The sequence below is a fragment of the Talpa europaea genome (assembly GCF_964194135.1).
Source record: "Talpa europaea genome assembly, chromosome: 4".
Classification (NCBI taxonomy): domain Eukaryota; kingdom Metazoa; phylum Chordata; class Mammalia; order Eulipotyphla; family Talpidae; genus Talpa; species Talpa europaea.
Genome location: NC_140070.1, coordinates 117042283 through 117065272, shown reverse-complemented (window position 1 = coordinate 117065272; position 22990 = coordinate 117042283). Strand labels below are relative to the sequence as shown.

Sequence of the window (22990 nt, the reverse complement as noted above, 5' to 3'; positions counted from 1 at the left end):
GGCAAAGCTCTTCAAAGTGAATATCCCAAGAGAGACGTCTCATTTTAGCAGAGCGCTCTAGAAAACACATGGCCTCATCTAGAAAAATTGACACTGAGCATTCAGAAGAGTTAGTTGAAGGGGAGCAGCCCTGAGCCCCACAAGTCATCCTACTCAGCCAGACTAGTGCTGCCATGTCTATGTCCCTCTTCTCTTGAGCCCATTCTGTGTGTGAAGGGCAAGAACAATGTCACATTCACCTCTGTTGACCCAGTGCATAGTCCTGAGCCTGTCACACAGTCGGGAACCCACACACGACTGTTGATTTGGACGAATGGCAGGAGAAAAGAGGCCCAACCTAATTTTCACGTGGGAAAAAACTTACCTCTGCTGCTTCTTCATCAGAGAACATTTTTGAAAACCAAACCCACATCAGAAAGAAGGGGAGAGAGCTAATGTGGCCCTTCTCTATGCCACAGGCCAGGCTTCCAGAGCACAGCACATCTCCCCCTCTGCCTGGACATCAAAGTCTTGTCTGCATCAACCATTTTCATACTTGAATTATTGCTATAGGCGGACTCTCCCTGACTAGCACAAGTATTAATACAGCCCCAATCTTGAACTTTATAGTAGCTTTGGCCTGGAAACTGAGACAAACACTAACTTTTATAAAAATCTTTCAAGTATATGAAACTGTTATTACTTTCACATAATCTAACATCTGTTAAGATATATTCACTAATAGCTTATGAGGAACAACATGTTTTAAAAATCTAACGTATCATGGGCCTCCCCGGTGGTGCAGCGGTTGAGCGCTGGGTTGCGAGGCTCCCCGCAGCCTCTGCAGCGCCGGTTCGATCCCCGGCTGCTCCCCGGCCACCGGAGGAGGGTCCCACATGGCGTGCAGACCTCTCCTGCCGCCCGCTGCTCCCCTCAGCAGTGTACTTCGGTCCTTCTGCCTGCTCTGCTCCCCGCTCTGTCTCTGGTGAATCCTCTCACCCTCCCGCGCTTCTGACTGTACCCAGTGCTTGTATAAATAAATAAATAAACAAACAAACAAATAAAAAAAATCTAAAAAAAAAAATCTAACGTATCAGGAGAATTATAAGACAATAAAGTATTTTTAAGAATTTTGTTTGTGCGATCTCTTATAAAGCATGCCAGTAGGTGTTATTGTTATCACCACCCCTCAATGAGGAAACCAGAGCATATTGAGGTTAACTAATTTCCCAAAAGTGATATTAAAATTAAGTGGCAAAACTGGAATGAAACTAGATAATCTGGTCTGACACTCATAAACACTATGCTATACCATCACTGTGTATCCACCAAAATTAATCAAAACTAGACTTAACAAAACTCGATTTAAAACCAAAATCAATAAAATATTTTTATCCCAGGAGCTAAAGACTTGAATTAACATTCAGATTCTGGTCCTCTAACTGTGTAATCTTAGATGATCCACGGAAAGCTATGTCTTGTCTTTCAGATAAGAGCCCAGTGTCCTTATCTGAAAAATAAGGATAATGCTTGCTCTATTCCTTTAAAAAAAAAAATTATTTACTTGTGCCTACATGAACTGGGGTACAAGCCAGAGGTACAAGGGTGAGAGGATTCACCAGAGACAGAGTGGGGAGCAGAACAGGCAGACTGACTGAAATACACTGCTGAGGGGAGTAGCAGGCGAGGCAGGAGAGGCCTGCTGCCAGATGTGGGTTGCTCCCTGGCTGGCTAGGGATCTAACTCGTGCTGCAGAGGCTGCGGATTGCTTCATAGTGCTGAGCTTAACCTCTTGCACCACCAAGGAGGCCTGCTTGCTCTGTTCTTACAGAGATTTTTTTGAGGACCAAAGTGAACAACAATGTGAAAGGGTCCTGGGCCCAGTAGAGTACCTTAGAGGTATAATAATCGATAGTCACAATTCCAGAGAGTCAGGTGTGAGGGCTGCAATGCCATCCAGGAAATAGGGGGAAAAAAAAAACAAAACAGCAGAGGTTTCCTGTGGAGGGTCCTGTTAATAAATTAACTTAATTCAACATGTCTAGTTGGTGAAGAATTACCTTGGAAAAGATACAGTGGATATGATTCTTTTAGGGTGATGAAAAGGAGTGTGGCCTTCAACTTGGCACTGCCATTACTTGACCATTTGACCTGGACAAAGTCCTATCTTTACACTCAAGGTAAGTTTCATTTTCTATAAAATAACATGATTGAAATAAATGATCTTTAAGGCTCTTTTCCATTTTAGCTTTTTATGAGACTCAAATATTTGAGATCCAGAAAGCATACCACTATCAAAAAAAGATCTACATTCATAAGCTATAAATACAGACATGTATGTATATATATAATTATGTTGTTAATTATATGTATGTGTATACATAAAAATATATACATTAAACATCCAAAAGGTAGGTAAAATATATCTCTGATGTCTCAATACTAGTTGTACTCTTCAAAGTTCACTATATTTAACACAGGCACAAACACAGAGCAGGCCTGGGGAGAGAAGAGAGGTGTGCACATGTCCATTCATGCCCCATCATTAAATAATGTCTTCATGACCTCAGTCTTCTTTGCCTCTCTGACTACTTGCAGAACCATTTTTGTCTTTGATGTCAAGATGCATTCTTTTTTTTTCATTATTTGTTATGAATTTGTATTATTTCAAAATAGATCTGAGGAATCTTGGCAAGAAGATGCACAATATAATAAAGTAAAGGACTGGTAGAGAAATCAGAGCCAAAAGGAGAGGTGGCTAGTCCAATAAGGTTGGTGGAACAGTTAATGCTTTTAATTATTTAAGTGATGTATAAAATTCTAGCAATGAAGAGAGCCTAGAAGCACTCCAGGAACCAGGTTTTATATGATTTCATGAAAATATATTTTGTGACAATGCTCATCACCCCCATGTATGATATTCTGCATCAGTTTCCCTCCATATCTTTCACATTTAGACTTAAAATTAAATGCTCACGGGCAAAGAAAGTTTGTTCAATAAATGGTGCTGGGAAAACTGGGTCGCTACATGCAAAAGAATGAAGCTTGACCACCACCTCACACCATACACAAAAATCAACTCAAAATGGATTAAAGAACTAGACATAAGACCTGAAAACATAAAATATATAGAAGGAAATATAGGCGAAACACTACGTGATTTGCACATCAAAGACATCTTTACAGACACATCACCCAAAGCAGTGATAGTGAAGGCAAAGATAAACAGCTGGGACTACATCAAATTAAAGAGCTTTTGCACAGCAAAAGAGACAATAACAAAAACAAAGAGAAACCCCACCAACTGGGAGAACATTTTTGCACCCAACACTAATGATAAAGGACTGATCACAAAAATCTGCAAAGAGCTGATGAGACTCAACAACAACAAAGAAAATAATCCAGTCAAAAAATGGGCAGAAGAGCTTAAAAGAAACTTCTCTGAAGAGGAAATGCAAATGGCCAACAGGCATATGAAAAAATGTTCAACATCACTTGTCATCAGGGAAATGCAAATCAAAACTACCATGAGATACCATCTTACACCAGTGAGAATGGCACATATTAAAAAAACTAGCAACAACAAATGTTGGCGAGGGTGTGGAGAAAAAGGAACTCTTCTGCACTGTTGGTGGGAGTGCAAACTGGTCCAACCACTGTGGAAAGCTGTGTGGAGATTTCTGGACCTACTAAACATAGAGCTTCCATATGATCCAGCAATTCCACTCCTAGGTATTTACCCAAAGGACACAGAAACATCAATTCCAAAGAACACCTGCACCCCTATGTTTATAGCAGCACTGTTTACAATAGCTAAGCTTTGGAAACAACCCAAATGCCCAAAAATAGATGACTGGATCAAGAAGATGTGGTACATATATACCATGGAATATTACTCAGCATTCAAAAAAGATAAACACATGCAATTTGCAGCAACATGGATGGCGCTGGAAGGGATCATGCTCAGCGAAATAAGCCAAAAAGAAAAAGAAAAATACCGGATGGTCTCACTCATAGCAGGAATCTAGAAAACTTAAATAAGGGACCAGGAAAATGAATAACTATAAGATAGTGAAAATCAAAATCAACAAAAAACTATGAACCAGAGACACTTTTAGGGGGGCGGGAGGGGAGGGATTGGGGTCAGATTGGGGGGGCTGCAATTGTATGGGGAATATAACAATAAAATTTATTTAAAAAAAAAAATTAAATGCTCACGGGGCCTCCCTGGTGGCTCAAGGGGTTAATCACCGAACTATAAAGCAATCTGCAGCCTCTGCAGCACGAGTTTGACACCCCCCCCCCCACCGGCCAGAGAGAAACACACATGGCGAACCAGACCTCTCCTGCCTCACCCGCTGCTCCCCTCAGCAGTGTACTTTGGTCAGTCTGCCTGTTCTGTTCCCCACTGTCTCTGGTGAATCCTCTCACCCCCCACATCTCTGGCCTGTACCCCAGCTCTTGCATGCATAAATAAATAAATCTTTAAAAAAAAAAGAATTACATGCTCGTGGGACCTCCCTGGTGGCACAAGGGGTTAAGTCTCAGCACTGTCAAGCTATTAGCAGCCACTGCAGCATGAGTTCAATCCTCAGCCAAGGAGCTGACCCACATGGTGCAGCAGACCTCTCTTTTCTCACCTGCTACTCCCCTCAGCAGTGTATTTTAGTCAGTCTGCCTATTCTGCTCCCCATTCTCTGGTGAATCCTCTCTCTCTCTCTCTCTCACACACACACACACACACACACACACACACACAGTCCCCACACTTCTGGCCCACACCCCAGCTCTTGTATGCATACATAAATAAAATAAATGTTTAAAAAAAGAGAATTAAATGCTTATGAAAACTTAATTCCTTTTGTCTTCAAAAGGTTCTTTAAAAGGAAATTTAAAGTTTCTCACCCAGCTCATAGGTTTCCCTCTTGGTTTGGGAAGGAATGTGTCTTCCTTGGAATGACATGGTATACAAAGAAGTGAGGGAAGATTGGAGTAGCTTTCTTGTTGTTGTCATCCTTGGGTTATTAATTTTAGAAGCTGTAGCTTTAAAGTAAATGTACTGTTACTAGAAATCTATTTTTGGTTAACTCTTAAATTTACTTCTAAAAAAATCACAAAACATCATTACACTCTAACATAGCATGAATTTTCTTACCCAATTAAATACAGTTCAGGTGTTCATTAGTAAATGTTGGGTAACATGTTGCCAAAGTGAGCAGCTACTGAGAGGTGTGTTGACATCACAAGCTGTAGCAGGGTAAAGGGACCTCCTGCTTCCACTTAGGAAAGCTAATCTTTTCTAAAGATTTATTTATTTGTGTATACAAGAACTTGGATGTAAGCCAGAGGTGCAGGGGAGGAGGTGAGAGGATTCACCAGAGGCAGTGGGAAGCAGAACAGGTAGATCTACCGAAATACACTGCTGAGGGGAGCAGCGAGTGAGACAGGAGAGGTCTGCTGCACCATGTGGGTTGCTCTCTGGCTGGCCGGGATCAAACTCATGCTGCATTGGCTGGTGATGGCTTGATAGCACTGTCTTTAACCCCTGCGCCACCAGGAAGGCCCCAGGAAACCAAATCTTTTCAAGGGCATAGGAGCCGGGAAAGCCAGGAAGGGAGATGACAATTGCATAAAAAGAAAAACTATTTGATGAGCTTCAATCTTACTTTTTCCTCAAATTACTGATTCTAATATTTTAGCATAATAACCACCAATAGGAATAAGTAGGAAAAAGTGAAATATTATATGTCAGTTGCTTTCACAAACTTTCTATCACTTATTCCCCACATGGAACTTTCAGGTAGCCTAGTTAGTCCAGGATTACTCACCATCATCACCTCTGACATTTAGGGTCAGATAATTGTTGTGAAGAGACTGCCCTGTGCATTATAAGATGTTTAGTAGCAACCCTGTCCCTACCCACTAGATGCCAGTAACACTCATCCATTCCGCCCACAAGTCATGACTACAAAAAAATATTTGTCTAAGGACAAATATTTGTCTCCTCTAGGAGACAAAACTTGTCCCAGCAAAGAACCACTGTGTTAGTCCCATTTTAACATTTTAACAGGCTCTGAGAGGTTCAAGACTGGGTCAAGGTCAGATAGTAAGTATGGTGACAATATATACATGCAGGTTCCTCTGGCTTGCTGGGTTTCAATTTGCCTGTACATTAGAATCCTCTGGGGAGCTTTGTGACACACTGATGCCTGAGATCCATCCCAGATCAAGTAAATTACTTTCTCTGAGGTACAGCAGTGTATTGGTATTTAAGAACAAAAACAAACAAACAAACAAAAAAAGCAGGTACACTTAAATCTCCCCAAATCCCCAGGCCAGAGGATTAGGTGAGGTGAAGGAACTGAAATCTTTACCCTTCTACCCCAGCCTGTGGCTTTAAAAAAAACAACCTTCCAGGGGTTAGAAAGTCATGGGTATTGGTCACCGAACCACTGATCTGTAACTTCCTTGTCTTGTAAAAAGAAGAAGAGACATTGGAAAGGGTCCATCTGCTGATACTCACAGTTCTATGATTTATCCACTGACTGTGGCGATAGTCCAAAGTTCCCCCTAAGTCTTCTGTCAGTTGGCTTTTGTCAATGTAGCCATGAAGGTCAGAGACAGAGTTTAACATAACAATCTGTAAGAGAAAAAATCTAATATATTCCTCACAGATGATTAATTACTCATCTAGAGTCTACTGATGTTTCAACAGCATCAACTTTGCCTGATCAGACACTTATATCACCAGGGTTACAATATCTAGAAGAGAAACATTTTCAAGTTCCTTTCTGTAGCCCCCCTCTGAGCAAGGAATACCAAAGTGTGGAATAGTCTGCCACAAAATGGAGACGGGGATCAGGGACTTCAGCTCTAAGCTACCTAGACATCAGGTCTTGCTCTAGAGCATGTTTGGCAAAATTTCCCTGGGAAAGGTATACTTTTCATTACTAAATTCAAGTGTTGTGCTGAGATCTAAAATCCTGCAATAACATGTACAATAAAAGGTAGGCTGATGAATATAAAATTAAATTAGAATACAGACACCTACTGAGAAGTGTATATTAAATGTATTCACTATCCTAATGCAGATTCTGTAAAGATTGTTGCTATGCCCCCAATTTATTTTGTATGGAAGAGATTTGGAGATAATAGGGAACTGGATGTTCAAGAATGTTATGATTGTAAATTAGGACCCAAAGTCTATAGGTGAGGGCCTCCCCGGTGGCGCAGCGGTTGAGCGCTGGGTTGCGAAGCTGCCCGCAGCCTCTGAGGCGCCGGTTCGATCCCCGGCTGCTCCCCGGCCACTGGAGGAGGGTCCCACATGGCGCGCAGACCTCTCCTGCAGCCCGCTGCTCCCCTCAGCAGTGTCCTTCGGTCCTTCTACCTGCTCTGCTCCCTGCTCTGGCTCTGGTGAATTCTCTCACCCTCCCGCGCTTCTGACTGTACCCAGTGCATATATAAACAAAAAAACAAACGAATAAATAAATAAAAACACATGCCTCTTTATAAAAAAAAAAAAAACAAAGTCTATAGGTGAAAGCAAAATTGATGTACTCATTCAGCAAGTAGGTATTTAACTTGCTAGAAGACTCGAAAGGATAAAATGGTATGCATGACAGACCTGCCTTCAAAGAACTTAGCCTTAGTGGGATTCGATTACTAGACACCATTTCACTTCTGAGAAAGAGTTTGGTGGGGTTTTTTTTTTAATTATTTTTATAACATAAGTGAAAGAGAAAACGCCCAAATTCACCTATGCCTTTTTCTCCGAAAGTTGTTAAACCACTTTCAGAGTTTCAAAAGATTGTTAGTCTTTCGAAAATTAGAAATTATATAGATATATATCCAGAAACTATACACATAACAAGAAATTATTTAGTCAAAAATATGTTTTGCTTCTTGAAAATTAGTGGCACAGTACCACTTGGACTTTTAAAAATGCTTAATTTAAGTTCAGTTGGATCCCCTCCCCTGCCAGGACACAGGTCTTCATTTTCACTTCACTGAACAGGGAGGGAGGTGTGCTTTCCCTCACTTCCCAGCACTGTATCTTCTCCTTTTTGGTTTTAGAGGACCAGGAGGTATTTTTAATTGAAAACTGAAGGTGAATATTAAAGCTAAAAGTAAGATAATAGAAGACTCACTACTGTTAAGTGTTGCTCTATAGATTCAAAGCACTTCCAACAGACTTATTGTAGAAACTCACAACCTGGTCCTAAAATTTATACAGAAATGCGAAACACATAATTTTGAAAAAAAATGAAGTTGTACGACTCACACTACCTGATTTTAAGGCTTATTATATATTACAGCAATCAAGAGTGTGGTCATGGTAAAGGACAAACAGATAAATGGAACCAAATAGAGTGTTCCAAAATAGACTGTCACAAATATGCTGATGGATTTAACTTATTTTGAAGTAAATATAGCTTCACAGGAAGTTGCAGAGACAGTAAGGGGTCACATATCACATATATCTTTTACTCCCCTAAGCTACATCTTACATAATTAATATCAAAACCAGGGATTTGATTTGTTATAATGTGTGGGTATAAAGACACTGAAATGTCCTCTGGGAGACATGTCATCTTCAAAATGAACCATAGATTTATATGTAAAACATAAAAATTGGAAAACAAAACATTAGAGAAAAACCTTAGGAAAAAGTCTTTGCTTTAAGCTAAGAGTTCTGAGATACAGCAACAAAAGTACAACCCATAAAAGAAATAATGGCAAATAGGACTTCATCCAAATTAAGAACATTTGTACAGAAGACACTGTTAGATGAATGAAAAAAAAAAAAAAAACCCACAGGTTGTTTAAAGTGTATACATGCAGTTACAAATATTTGCAAGTCTATGTGCATATTTGTACTGACTCTGCTAAAAGGACCTAGAAGTAGACACCTGAGTCAAAATAGCACAGCAAGCATCCAGATCTTACCAAAGGAAACAAGGCTCCTCAGAGAAATGGCAAACTACAAGAATGGATATTGGCTGTTAGACTATGTTTGAGTCTGGAAATTCATATTATGCCAAAAAGTAAGGAAATACTAAAAACAATACAAAACGAAAAAATGATGGGGGCATGTCACAAGGACATTGCGGCCAGCTTGAAAGAGCTCCTGCTCTTGAAGTTGGGGATGATTTTAAACACCAAAATAATTATGAAAAGGTATTAATTTTCAATCATTGGAAAAAAAAGAATCCATAGTGGTGATAAACAAGTAAGTTCTAGCTTACAATAGGATACCAATTTCTGATTAGTAAATGTTGAGAGTGTTAACTGAAATATCATGCAACCAATATAATTAAGGTGTTTTCAGACAAGCATCCTTAATGGATATTAAATAGAGAGGGATTTTTTTGAGAAGCAAGATATCTGTATGGTCTCTCCAAAGATTCCTCAAAAACTGCAAGGGGAAACATAATACATTTGAGAGATGGGACAATGTCTTGACTAGGGCCTCAAAATTATTAGAGAAGGACATGATATCACTTAAGTAATATCCCAGTTGGAAACACGTAACTGAAATCCAATCTTGAAAACTATCACAAGAGATGCAAATAAGATAAGTTTTATTTTTTAAGGGACTGTGTTCTGAAAAGACACTAATATCATAAAAGACAAAGAAAGGCTGTGGAAATGTTTTGGGTTAAAGGAGATTAAAAAGACATGACAGCTAAATGCACTACCCGATCCTAGACGGTATTCTGTACATATATATTCAGTTATAATGTATATATAATATGTATTTCTAAGTGTACCTATATCTTTACTAGTATATTTATCTCCCTATATATTAGTATATATACTAGAGATAAATATACATATTTATACATTAATTATATATTTATTATGTGTAATATAGAATATAATTACATGTAACATATAGTATACAATAAAGAGTTGTATACATCTATAAAGATATATAGTAAGGTATATATAGAAGCAAATAAAAAGTAACAAAGTAAATGGGAATAAAGTATTAACAATAGGTAAATGAATCTGGATAAAGGGTATGGAATGTTCTTTGACCTATTCTTATTCTTGAAATTCTTTCCAACTAAACAAACAAAAAAAAAAAAACCAAAATTATGTTAGAAACTTTTCTGTATCACCACAGATTTATCTTATCCATTTTTTCATGTTTAATTAAAATACAATTCACATCAATACAATGCATGGATTTTAACAGGCTAGTTCAATTAGTTTTGACAAATGTATACACATGAAACACCATCCAAACAAGATACAGAACATTTCCCCAGGAAGTTCCTTGTTTCTCTTTCAATCAATCTCCACTATTCTTCCCCACTAATAGCAGTCACTGTTTTAACCTTCTGGCCCCATAGTTTAGTTTTGCCTCTTCTTGATTCTAAAAAGAGTCACAGAGTATATACTCCTTAGTGTCTAGCTACTGTTTCTCAAGAGAAATACTCTTGAGATGTGTCTATGTTGTTGCATGTATTGGTGCCTCACTCCTTTTCATTGCTTAGTATTACTCCGTTATATGACTCTGCCACAATAGCTTTATCTCTTCACCTGCTGATGTACATTCCTATAAATTTTTTTGTGTGTGAACACATGCTTTCATTTCTCATAGGTGGGTCATAGGTTAGGTGTATGTTTAACTTTCCAAGAAACTCAACTCTTTTCACTAAGGTTGTACCATACATTACCACTTTCACTGATTGTAAAGTACTTCGGTGATGAATACTTTGGGCACAAGTGTGACCATATCTGTAGAATTACTTTTATAGGGAGGTCAAAAATGTATAGATTCTAATTTTTGATAGTGAATTAGTCCTTCCTATTGGCCATTACTAAATTCATTCCTATAAGAAAAGCATGATAGTACCTGTTTCCCCTACATAGCTGCCAAAGTTAATAGTAAAAATTTTAACCTTGTCATTTTAATTAGTTTTCCTTTTGTATCACAAAACTGGTTTTTACTTTCACCCTACAGTTGCCTATATTTTCATCCTCCCATATGTTAGATTCTTATTTTCTTTCACACATACTATTATAACTTCTCTTCCCCCTTAAATCTCTTTCTATGGTCTCAGACACTACCTTTTCTTCCAAGAGATTATCCTATATGTACTCCAACAAGAATGAGGTTTCCTGATAGACTTCACATAAAGTGTGTACTTTCTCTGTCCATGTCCTTCCACATGCTGTTCCCTTTACCCAGAATGCTTCCTCTCCTCCTTTACCTGTGAGCCACCTGCTTTAGAAACCCAGCTCCAATGTCATCTTCTCCACATGCCCTAACCAAACGGAGACAAAATGAAAGGTCATGCTTACCGGAACTTTCATTTTAAATTCATCTCGATAGTATTTAATGCCAATGTCAGTAAATGTCCTCTGGAGAAAGCGAGATGGTCGAAGGATAAATATGAGTTGCAAATTTCCTGGAAATGCTACCTGGAAAGATCATGAAAAGTGTCAGGGAAAATGTCACATGCATTGGCCTCCTCTTGCCCAAGATCACAGATGACAAGTTGAAGAAGACACCATGGACGCCAAAGAATTAGAATATACCTCACAGGATTTCAGAACTGAAAGAGATTTTAGAGATCAGCTAATCCAAACTTCTTAATAACCACACTAAACAAACAAGCAAAACTTCTGGCTATTAAAATATTCCATACTCTTTATAGAAACATTGGGAAATCAATGAAAGTATGCATAAGAAAAAAAATCCATGATGTATTAGCTATTTTTCATTATTTCAATCTAATTACTTGTTCTCTATTTTCTCTGCTTAAAAATCCTTATCATGATTAAACACATATTGTAAGAATATATTGGCGCCAATATATAATTTAATATTATGCCATGAGTTTTATTCCCATTATTAAACATTCTTTGGAAATGTTCTTGTTCAGGGGTGCACCATTTATTTAACCAATTTAACTCTTATTGGTAGTGATTTAAGCTTTCCCATATTTTTACTGCTGTAAGTCATTGTTCACTACAATGAAACCTGTAGGTTCAATGCATGTTTTGGAACATTTCTTAATAGTTTCCTAGAAAAGTTACTTAGCCAAAGGCTTAATATTTTAAGGATTCATAAAATTGCTCTGAGGAACATTGCTCTCATCTTGAGATGAGGTCCTGCGAAATGAGCTAACTCAGATTCATGTAACAACTTAGTGGCTAAGTCATCCCATTGCTCATGACTTTGTATTTTTCCAATTGTTCGCCAAAGTAACCTCCTAAGGTGCTTGTTATATTAAAAAGGAAAAAAAAATCTGGTCTTTTTTTTTTAAAGATTTATTTATGCATAAAAGAACTGAGGTACAGGCTAGAGGTGTCGATTGGGGGTGAGAGGATTCACCAGAGACAGAGAGGGGAACAGAACAGGAAGATGGAAGTGCACTGCTGAGGGGAGCAGCGGGTGAGACAGGAGAGGTCTGCTGTGCCATGTGGGCCAGCTCCCTGGCCAGGGATTGAACTCGTGCTGCAGTGGCTGCGGATAGCTTTATAGGTTGCATCTTAACCCCTTGCACCACCAGAGAGGGCCCCCGCCCCAGAAAAAATCTGGTCTTTATCCTAGAATATTCTGATTCATTAAGATGGGAATGAATTTCTGGTATATTTTCTTCAACAAGCACCTGAAGACATTCTGACTGATGGTGAGGTTTTGGAATCCCTGCACAAAGTGATGTACAGTATAGTTTTTTATGTACATAGTAACTGATGTAATTCTTGGATAAATTAGGTTCAAGTATTAGATGATTGCGTATGGGCCATAGGAAACCAAGACTCTTACTTAGAAGCCATCCTCTAGAATAGTCACGGGCATTGTCAAGTGTCTAAACCCCAACATCATTATAGTAACCCCCAAAATAAATTCTATAACCAAACCAAACCAAACCAAACCAAAGGGATGAAACAAATTCATGCACAAAAGAAAGGAGTTTCCCTTCCCTCATTTTTGAAACGCAAGCTCTTGAACAAAAGAGCCTTGCATTTGTTATGTCATGACAGGATAAATGAGTGGAGACGCCATTTGTGTATCTGAATGAAGCTGTAAAATGATCGGAGGGAGCCTCTGCATATGTACAGGTCTGTATGTGTGACTGCTTCTAATTAGGCAGAAGTCAGGCTGCAAGTCTCCTTTTCTGTTCCTAGCCTGTACACACACATTACCACCTCCCACAGCCCGTCCTTTTACAATCAGTCCCAACTGTCCCAGGGAGACGATACTGGTGAAAAGGCCAGTGCAAGTGACCCTGAGGGGTCTCTGCCTGCCCACATGGCTGAGTTCTCTGGTCTGAGGCCTCTGCACAGAAAGGACACATCTAACTATTGAAAGGCAACAAACGGAGATTGAGATCAAACTAATAAGATGGAAAAGGAAAATCATAAAAGGCTACATAGCTTAATGCCAAATGCAACACACCTGAATTCAAGCCACTAACATCATTTTATCTGGTTTTGCCAGTGTCTTGCCAGTATATAAAATAATAAATTGAGTGTTGAATGAAGACTATTTTAAATTGGGTGACTCCACTCCCCCCAGGCACACCTAAGATAAGGATTGGGTGTAAAGAATTTATTGAGAAAGTGAACCCAGAAAACACCTTGAGGGAGGGGGGTTGGGTTCTGAGAGGGTGATGGCCAATGTCCCAATGAGAGGGGACTGCTATGGACAAGAAAGGCCAAGATCCTCTGAGATACTGTGTGGGACATACCTTGGAATAGTCCCACTGAGGGGTGTAGAAATTGTGGTATTCATATACCAACTCCCATAACTCAATTGTTACAGGTCACTTTGAGAGCATTAACTTCCAGCACCTGCCTCTCTCCCAAGAGGAGAGAATTCCAAGTAGTAGAGAGACTTAGGAAATCTTTGATATGCTCAGGAATTCTCTGCAAGTGATCAGAAGGAATATGGACAGAAAGCAGAAGGAATAGAGACATGGCATTGCCTCTGCTATAAAGACCTTCCCCAAAACTGACATAATTGCTTTAAGCCCATGATTTGAGATCATCAAATTTAATAACCAGTTTAAATTACTTTTGTAATAATAGCACAAAAGTAAATATTTACAGCTATCCGTGTCAAGGATGCTTTTATGGAGCTCCACTTGTCCCTTCGTCTGTCGATAACAATGATGAATCCGATGCTGGCAGCCTCCACACTGCAAAAAAGGATAGTGAGTATCAGAGACCAGCTGAGACACATGGGTTCTCTGCAGTTCACTCTGCAGAACATTCCCACTGTCCCTGTGGCACTCCAGGCTCGCTGTGTAAATACCCTGCACAAGGTTTTACTGGGTCTTACTTCCCCGTCAAAGGAACCAACACCCTCTTTTCATCTCAGTCTAGCAGCCTTAATAAATCAGAAAATTTGGGTCTCTAACCCTATCAAGTACTCTGTTTTTCAGACTCCTCATCTGTAAAGTAGGAACAAGAATAGTACCTATCTACAAAGTTGACGTGAGAATTAAAAGAGTAAGTATAGTATAGACGAATAAAGTGTTCAAGACAAAGGGCACCTGCATCCCTGTGTTTATACCAGCACTATTTACAATAGCTAAGCTATGGAAACAACCCAAATGCCCAAAAATAGATGACTCGATCAAGAAGATGTGGTACATATACACAATGGAATATTACTCAGCAATCAAAAAAGATAAACACATGCAGTTTGCAGCAACATGGATGGAGCTAGAAGGGATCATGCTCAGCAAAATAAGTCAGAAAGAAAAAGGAAAATACTGGATGGTCTCACTCATAGCAGGAATTTAGAAAACCTAAATAATGGACCAGGAAAAAGACTAAGTAATACAAAGTAAAAATCAAAATCAACAAGCAACTATAAACCAGAGACACACTACGGCGGGGCGGGGAGAGAAGGGTAGAGGAAGGACTAGGGTCAAAATAAGGGATGGGTGCAATTGTATGGGGAATATAACCAAAATGAAAATGCATACATTGCGCAACAATGAAAAATGATGAAAGAATTATATAAAATAAAATATTAATAAATAAAAATAAATTTTAAAAAGTGTAAAAGTGTTCAAGACAATGCCTAGCACTTAGGAACTTAGTACCATTTTTATATTCTATGTGCTTGTCATTGAGATTAAGAAAAATGAAGTACATGAAAAGTAGCTGACAAACAGTAAACATTCAATAACTCTCTAATATCTAATAACTCTAAAAAAGGTAAATTTTAGTCTAAAAAAGTATCGACATGTGTACAAAGCACAAGATCTAAGCAAAACCTACAAGAAAACATAAGTAGCTGATCTGAAATAAGCGTCACTGGGACAACCCATTATCACAACCCCATATTGACACAGGTTCTCTCACTGGGACATTTTCCAGACTATGGTGCAAGGACAGGTGGTTTCACTGGGTGGAAAAGGCAAAGATGGGAGATTATGGGTTCAAAAGTGACCAGTATTTAGTAGGAGTGACTGTCAAGGAAGCCTCAGGAAGTAAACTCCAGAAATTTTCAAAGAAATTCTCCTCTAATGCTTGACCAATTTCTAGGCCCCACAAGTTTAGAAGAGATTTCAGGAGCCTGGCAGAGAACAGAAACTGTGTGAGTGAGGGATGATGAGAAATTATGAAACTTACATAATTCTGGGAACAGACAATCTGTCTTTAGGCTGAGCCAGAATAGACAGAATTCGATGAGAACCATCGGCACTCGGGTAAAACTACAAAGGTCATACTCTAGGATAAATAAAACACCATAAGAGTTGTCGGAGCATAACACACATGTAAGGACAAAACATAAGTGAACTTGCCATAGAAAATCTAAAACTAGTCTCAAAAAGATCAAAGTTAATACCAGTAATTTAACTGCCTACCAGATCAAAACCCAATGCTCTTTTTAAATATAATCCACAATATCCAGCATAAAAAATAAAATAAATAGAAATGCAAGGAAGCAGGATAAAGTGACCATAATCAAGAGAGAAACAGTCAATAGATATAAACTCAAAAGTGTTCCTATTTTTGGTAGACAAAAAGCACAAAATGACTATTATTGATATGTTAAAGAAAAATGGGGGGAAAGTCAAAAAATGGATTAAAATATTATTTATTTCAAGAGAATTAGAATCTATAATAAAGAATCAAATGGAGCTTCAAGAATTACAGAACAGCAATATCAAAAATTAATAGCAGATTGAAGACAGGCTATGGAACTGAAAAAAGATCAGTTGAAAATATTCAAACTAAAACACAAAAAAGGGGGAAATGAAATGAACACAATGTGACAGAGATAGTTGACATGAACAGAAGTCCCAGAGAAACCTCATGAAAAAGAATGTTACAGAAACATTTTAAAATAGTGAAAAAAATTTCCGTATTTGATCAAAGACATCAACTCACAGATTTAAGCAGCAATTCCAGTATGAAGAAGGGTAAATACAAAGAAAACTTCACTTAGGTGTATCAGAGCCAAGTGGCTGAAAATTAAAGATAAGGAGAAAATATGAATAGCAACCAATGAAAAAGAGACACATTTCTTGCAGAAAAAGCATTCAAAGTCATCACTGGTTAAAGATTTATTTATTTATTTATTTATTTATTTATTTATTTATGCATACAAGAGCTGGGGTACAGGCCAGAGGTGTGGGGGGGTGAGAGGATTCACCAGAGACAGAATGGGAAACAGAACAGGCAGATCTACTGATATACACTGCTGAGGGGAGCAGTGGGTGAGACAGGAGAGGTCTGCTGTGCCATGTGGGTTGCTCCCTGGCTGCGGATAGCTTCATAGGTTGTGACTTAACCCCTTGCACCACCAGGGAGGCCCATCACTGATTTTTCAACAGAAACAACAGAGCAATAATCCAATGGAAAGACATCTTTGGAGCACTGACAAAAAAAGAAATTAGAATTCCATATCCATTGCAAATGAGTATAAAATAAGGACATCTCCAGATAACCAGAACTCAGAGAATTTACTGTCTGTAGACATACACTTTAAGAAATGTTAAAGGTTGTTCTCCAGCCTGAATAAAATTGGAAGCAGGAAAGTATGAGAAAAATAGACTGAAAAGGATAAATAAAGGGATAATGAGGTTCAGTTGATTAGGAAAACTTTTATTCCCATGCAAAAGAAAAAAGAAAGAAACTGGTTAAATGAAAAATTCATAATTGTTCTTAAAGACATTAAAGAACTCTGAAGACAGAACTCTAGATAAACAAATTCCAGTTAAGATCTTCTGTAATGAGAAAATACCAAAGCAAACGTCCCTATGAAGTGTGGTTGCCTATTCTGGTAACAGGCAAATGAACACTCCCAAACAAAATAATCTCACATGATAATCTGAATCTGTAAGAAGAGCTGAAGAGCACTGTAAACAGTAAATATGTGGATAAATATTATCAACTATTTTTTTTTATTTCAGTGCAACACTATTGAAAAAAAATTACTAGACAATATATATGTGAAAAGATGACATAAGTGAAGTCATCTTGTTAGGGGGAAAGGATGTCCTGAGATAATCTCATACAGGCTTTGTGGACTCCACCCCCACTCCAGACTAAAGCCATCAGGACATTGGGAAAGACAAATCCCATCACCACCAAGGGGAGGGTGGCTGGGACCTGAGGGTGGAGTTGGGCAGCCAGGTTGGATATAAAAACCAAACACGTGGGCCTTGCTCGCTCTCTGGCTCGTGATCGCTCGCCTCCTGGCTTCACGGCTCCTGGCTGGCGGCCAACTCTGAGAGCGCCATTTTGGGATTCCTAATCGGCGGATCGGGTAGGACTCATTTAAAACTTTGTCTCCCACTTTTCTCCCAGAGCTGTACATTTCCTCATTTCCCCTTCCCTTGTAAATAAACCTTTTATTAACCTTTCACGTGTGCCTGCAGTAGAGCATTGATAAGTCCTTTTAAGCGCGCAGGTGAGGACCCACAGTCAGGCACCCCGTTTTGTATCGGGGTTGCTCTACAACAGTTTTAAAAAGGGGCAAGGATGGTCAAAGCAGACAAACTGCTTTATTGTCCTCTTTATAACACAACAGACCCCCGGGACTGAGCTGAGCCACCCGCATTCCAGGAAGACAACAAGAATATCCTGTTTGAAAGAACTTTTACTTCATGACCCCTTCACCTGACCATTTTACTTTGTGATTCCTTCATCTGACCATTATCTTATCCATGGCATCATCCTCCATTGCCTCATCCCCCTCTATCCCTTTGAAAAAACAAAACAAAACACTTTTGTCCCTCCCTATAGGTTTCTACCCAGATTTGTGTAGCCTGACTTGTAATTCTCTGTTCTTCTCAAATAAATGCATTTCAGCTTGCCTACTACAGTTGCTGATAATCTTGAAGTTTAACAAGTTTAGCCAATCCCCTGCCAGGCTGAGCACAGAATGACTGGCCCTGTCCCTAAATTTAAACACTCCTTTCTATCTACCTTCCACCTTTCAAATTCCATCCTGTTAGGGGGAAAAGGATGTCCTAAAGCTAATTCCATACAGGCTTTGTGGACTCCACCCCCACCCCAGGCCAAAGCCAAAGACACTGGGAACTCCAAATCCCATCACCACCAAAGGGAAGGTGGCTGGGACCTGAGGGTGGGGTTAAGCAGCCAGGTTGGTATAAAGCCAGACACATGGGCTTTGGAGGGGTCCCCCATTTTGGCTCTCCGCCAGCTCGCAGCGTCCGGCCAGCTCGGAGAGTGACTTTGGGTTTCCAGGTCGTCGGATCGGGTAGGAAGCATTAAAGACTTTATTTCCCTATTTTCTCCCTGAGTTGTATATTTCCTTATTTCCTTTTCCCTTGTAAATAAACCTTTTATTAACCTTTTGTGTATGCCTGTAGTGGAGTATTAATAAGTCCCTTTTAAGCGCGCGGGTAAGGACCCACAGCCAGGCAACCCGTTCAACATCGGGGCTGCCCTATAACAATCCCACCACCTCTCTTTTATTAATGAGTAGGGAAGCAAGTATGTTACTGATCAGTGTTAAAGGCTCTGTAAGCCTGAAAAAAATCTAACATGAGTAAATAAATATATGAAGTACACAGCCAGGTTTTTCTACCATGAATAGTGGGATAAAATAAAATACAGTTGTTTAAAAAGTTTTGCATAAAATGCCTGTAGGTCATCTTATGAAGTCTACCTCTCCACAAAAAATACTCCATCATAACTTTCTTTAAATGATGCTCATTTCTAGAATATACATTAAATATTTCAATATGAAAAAATCTAGAGGATTCTGGGGAGGGGGGGAGCAAAGAAAGGTAATGTCACCACACAATGTTAAGGCACAATTAATAAGATTAAAAACTAAGTCCTCACTCCTGGCCCAGCATGAATTCTTTCCCACACCTCCAGCCTTACTCCAATATTTTCTCCACTACAAACAAGAATCAGATCTTTTTTTTTTTTTTTTGTGGATATGAATTAATTCAACTTTTAAATAATGCTGAAAAAAGAACATAAAAGAAAAAAATGCTTGAGGGTTTCTTGCTGGCACTCCAACAGTCTGGGTCTTGAAGTAAAAGGGAACAGTGATCAGGAAGGGAAGAAATTAATTACAAAGTCATTTAAATTTAATGTGGACATCAATCACCCGCAGATCTTGTTAATCTACCAATTCTGACTCAGAAGTCTGGAGTGAGTCCCCTAGGTTGTGCAAGTTAATAAGCTTACAGGTGGCCTCCCTGGTGGCAAAAGGGGTTAAGACACAACCTATGAAGCTATCCGCAGCCACTGTAGCACGAGTTCAATCCCCCACCAGGGAGTAACCCACATTGCTCAGCAGACCTCTCCTGATTCGCCCACTGCTCCCCTCGGCAGTGTATTTCTATCAATCTGCCTGTTCTGTTCCCCGCTCTGTCTCTGGTGAATGCTCTCATCCCCCATACCTCTGGCCTGTACCCCAGTTCTTGTATGCATATATAAATGTTTAAAAAAAATAAGCTTCCAGATAGAGGAGGTCTTTCTAGAAGTAAAATTGACCAAAACAGAACAGAACTCTGCCGCCAAGGCAAGTCCTTTTTTATTATGATAAATAATTCCCTAGTCAAGCAACATAAAGGGAAATTTGTTTATAGGACCCACCCATTGTTTCAAGTCTCTGCTGACTGAACTCTCCTTCCATTTAAGTACACAGACTTTGGTTAAACAGATTTAAGCAACTGCACAGGAAACACAAGTCAGAAAATTATATTAACAATAAATACAACTCTTCATTCATAAATATGGAAAGGCAACCACAAATCTTCTGAAATGAAAAAAAAACCAAAACACTGAAATAAAAATTGAGGTGAAAAAAAAACAGAACAAGCGACTGTGAAAAGGGACATCTGTGAGGCTATTTAGAAATGGAGCTGGGGAGCCATTACAGAGAAATTGCTTTACCTGTCTGGTTTGAATTGGTCCAAAGACCTTAGGAATGGGTCAAAAGCAATCATTTTAGCAATGAGCAAACAAGTGTATGAGAACTGATGATTATGAACTGTTAGCAGGAGGACAGATCCCTTTTCATCCATCAGTTCCCTTTTCATCCTTTCTAGAGAATCAGTAACCAATTATGTATAGCCAAGAACAGCTTAAGCCTGTTGACACAAATAGCTTTTTTCTTTAACTGTTAGCATACAAACAGGGGTTGCTAGGGACCCCAAACTATTAAGGGATGCAATCTCTAAAGGGAACTGGACATCTGCGTGCACAAAAGCAAAGCACGTTCATGCTATGGCACTCAGTGCTAGGGAGAAGCTTCCCCATAAGGGCTGATTAACCACAGGTGGCTTTCTCCTTCTCAGGGAACCAAATCTGTTAGTGTGCAACTGTGGAGTACCCAGGGACCCCCATTGCATGATCTAAAGGCATTGAGTCATTCATATGCATAAAGGCAAAGAAACTCTAACAGGGTGGTCCCCAGGGAAAGGGGAGGTGCCAGGTTCCCTACCCCACCCAAGGAGGGTGGAGCTGAGCAGGGAAGAGAAGAAGCCAGAGAGGAGACTGGAGAAGAAGAATGGGAGCCAGGGGATCTGGAGGAGGCACATGGAGCAGAGAGACATGTAGAGAGACTGCACTTTCTTATTGGTCCTGGACTGGTTGAAACAGATGCGGGTGAGAGACCCGTGGGGAGACTGACAATGGCAGTTTTATCTTAATTTTGATTTTGTTCTTTTCCTCCCAGACATCTGGCTGTTTCTGTCTGACCCTTTCCCATGGGGCCCTGTGAGAATATACCCTACACTTGTGGCAAGATTTTGGGCCTCAGTGGCCTTCCTTTGGGCCAATCCTGTTTGGCTGGACATTTATCCACGAGGAGATGGGTAACGTCAGATGTTTGATTTGGGAAACTATAGTCTTCCCCTTTTCTATATTGCACATTGGTTGTAGTAAAGTTCCTTTCCACTGAAAGCCTTATGCACTAGGGCCTCCCTGGTGGCGCAAGGGCTTAAGACACAACCTATGAAGCTATCCGCAGCCTCTGCAGCAGGAGTTCCATCCCCAGCCAGGGAGCTACCCACATGGCGCAGCAGACCTCTCCTGTCTTGCCTTCTGCTCCCCTCAGCAGTGTATTTCAGTAGATACACTGCCTTTCACCAATTGTGAATTTATACTAATTCTTTCTTCTACTTAGGCTTAATATCCATCTCTGTTTTTGTGAGCAGTTCTCAAAGTATGGTCGTCAGACCAACAGCATCAGCATCTCCTGGGAATGTATCCAGCCCAATCTCAAACCTACTGAATCAGAAACTCTGGTGAGGACCCAGCAATCTGTGGTTTAACAAATCCCCCAAACGATTCTGGTACATGCTAGTGTCTGAGGATCACTGCTGTCAACCAGGGCCCGCAAATTACATACAGCTCATGTGCCAAACCCACTCTACTTGCATTCCATAAATAAAGCTGTATTGGAATACAGCCACACTCATTTGTGTACATATTGTCTGTGGTTGCTTTTCAGCTAGTTGAAAAGTTCAGTAGCTGAGATGAGACCACAGGCCCTGCAAAGTCTAAAAGATTTACTCTGGTATTTACAGAAAAAAGTTTGATTGGAAGAAACAGGAGTGCGGCGTGAACATGGGGAAGCAAAAGAAAACAAGGAAGTATGCGACCATGAAGCGAATGCTTAGTCTGAGAGATCAGAGGTTTAAAGAAAAGGATAGATTGAAGCCAAAAAAGAAAGAAAAGACCCCAGTGCACTCAAGGAAAGAGAAGTCACCCAACACCCTTCCTGCTTATTCTTCCAATATAACACACAACTGGGCCCACCATACCACATCCTGGTTTATACCAACTTTATCAACTTTTCCATTAAAGCCAAATTGGACTTAGTGCAGTCTATGATGGACTGTTTACATGCCAAGTGTATCCAGTGTATAACTGACTGTAATGGCTGAAATTGAGAAATTGGGACAGAAGTATCGAGTGGCTCTCAGGATCGCCAAAGATCCAAGATTTGAACGATTACCACGTACACACAAAGGAACCTACGCAGATGACTGCTTAGTACAGAGAGTGACTCAGAATAAGTGCTACATTGTGGCCACCGTTGACCGGGACCTTAAGCAAAGAATCCAGAAGATTCCTGGAGTTCCTATCATGTACATTTCTAATCACAGATACAACATTGAGCAGATGCCAGATGATTATGGAGCCCCTGGGTTCTAATTCTTACATGAACAAGTCCTCTGCTTCCTTTAACCAACTTTTTCTGTCATCAGTTCGTTGAACATGCTATAGCACGAATTGTTATTCTACTCCCTGTTTGCTCTGTTATGAGCTGAGTATAGTTAAATACACTCACTTTTTGATGTTTTGAAAATAAAAAAAAGTTTGATTGCTTTTAGCCTAGAATATTTAGGCTGATATTACTGAATGCACATGATTACTGAATTTAATGCTATGTTTATCATCCAGTGAAGCTGTAAAGATTACCAGTCAGAAAGGCATTTGTGCTAGTGCCTCAAGTCCTTTAGATAAGATACTGTGAACTCTGACACCTCCTTCTTTTTCATCTCAATATCCCTCAAAATAGTAAACAATAAATATT

At 39.6% G+C, this 22990-nt stretch overlaps 1 protein-coding gene and 1 pseudogene across 2 annotated transcripts in view; one reads left to right on the top strand and one right to left on the bottom strand.

The window, feature by feature from the left end:
* Nucleotides 1–22990, bottom strand: part of MCF2L2 (MCF.2 cell line derived transforming sequence-like 2) — a gene marked incomplete at both ends in the record, with an annotated part of 189158 nt that overhangs the window by 117795 nt on the left and 48373 nt on the right. The window contains 3 exons of the mRNA XM_084232714.1: nucleotides 6503–6619; nucleotides 11293–11412; nucleotides 14048–14138. Of these exons, the coding sequence (XP_084088840.1) occupies nucleotides 6503–6619; nucleotides 11293–11412; nucleotides 14048–14138 (328 nt within the window). The remainder of the gene's footprint in view (nucleotides 1–6502; nucleotides 6620–11292; nucleotides 11413–14047; nucleotides 14139–22990) is intronic.
* On the top strand, nucleotides 22018–22685 carry LOC311169942 (rRNA-processing protein FCF1 homolog; annotated as a pseudogene). Its single transcript has one exon. The product of its transcript is annotated as an rRNA-processing protein FCF1 homolog (transcript).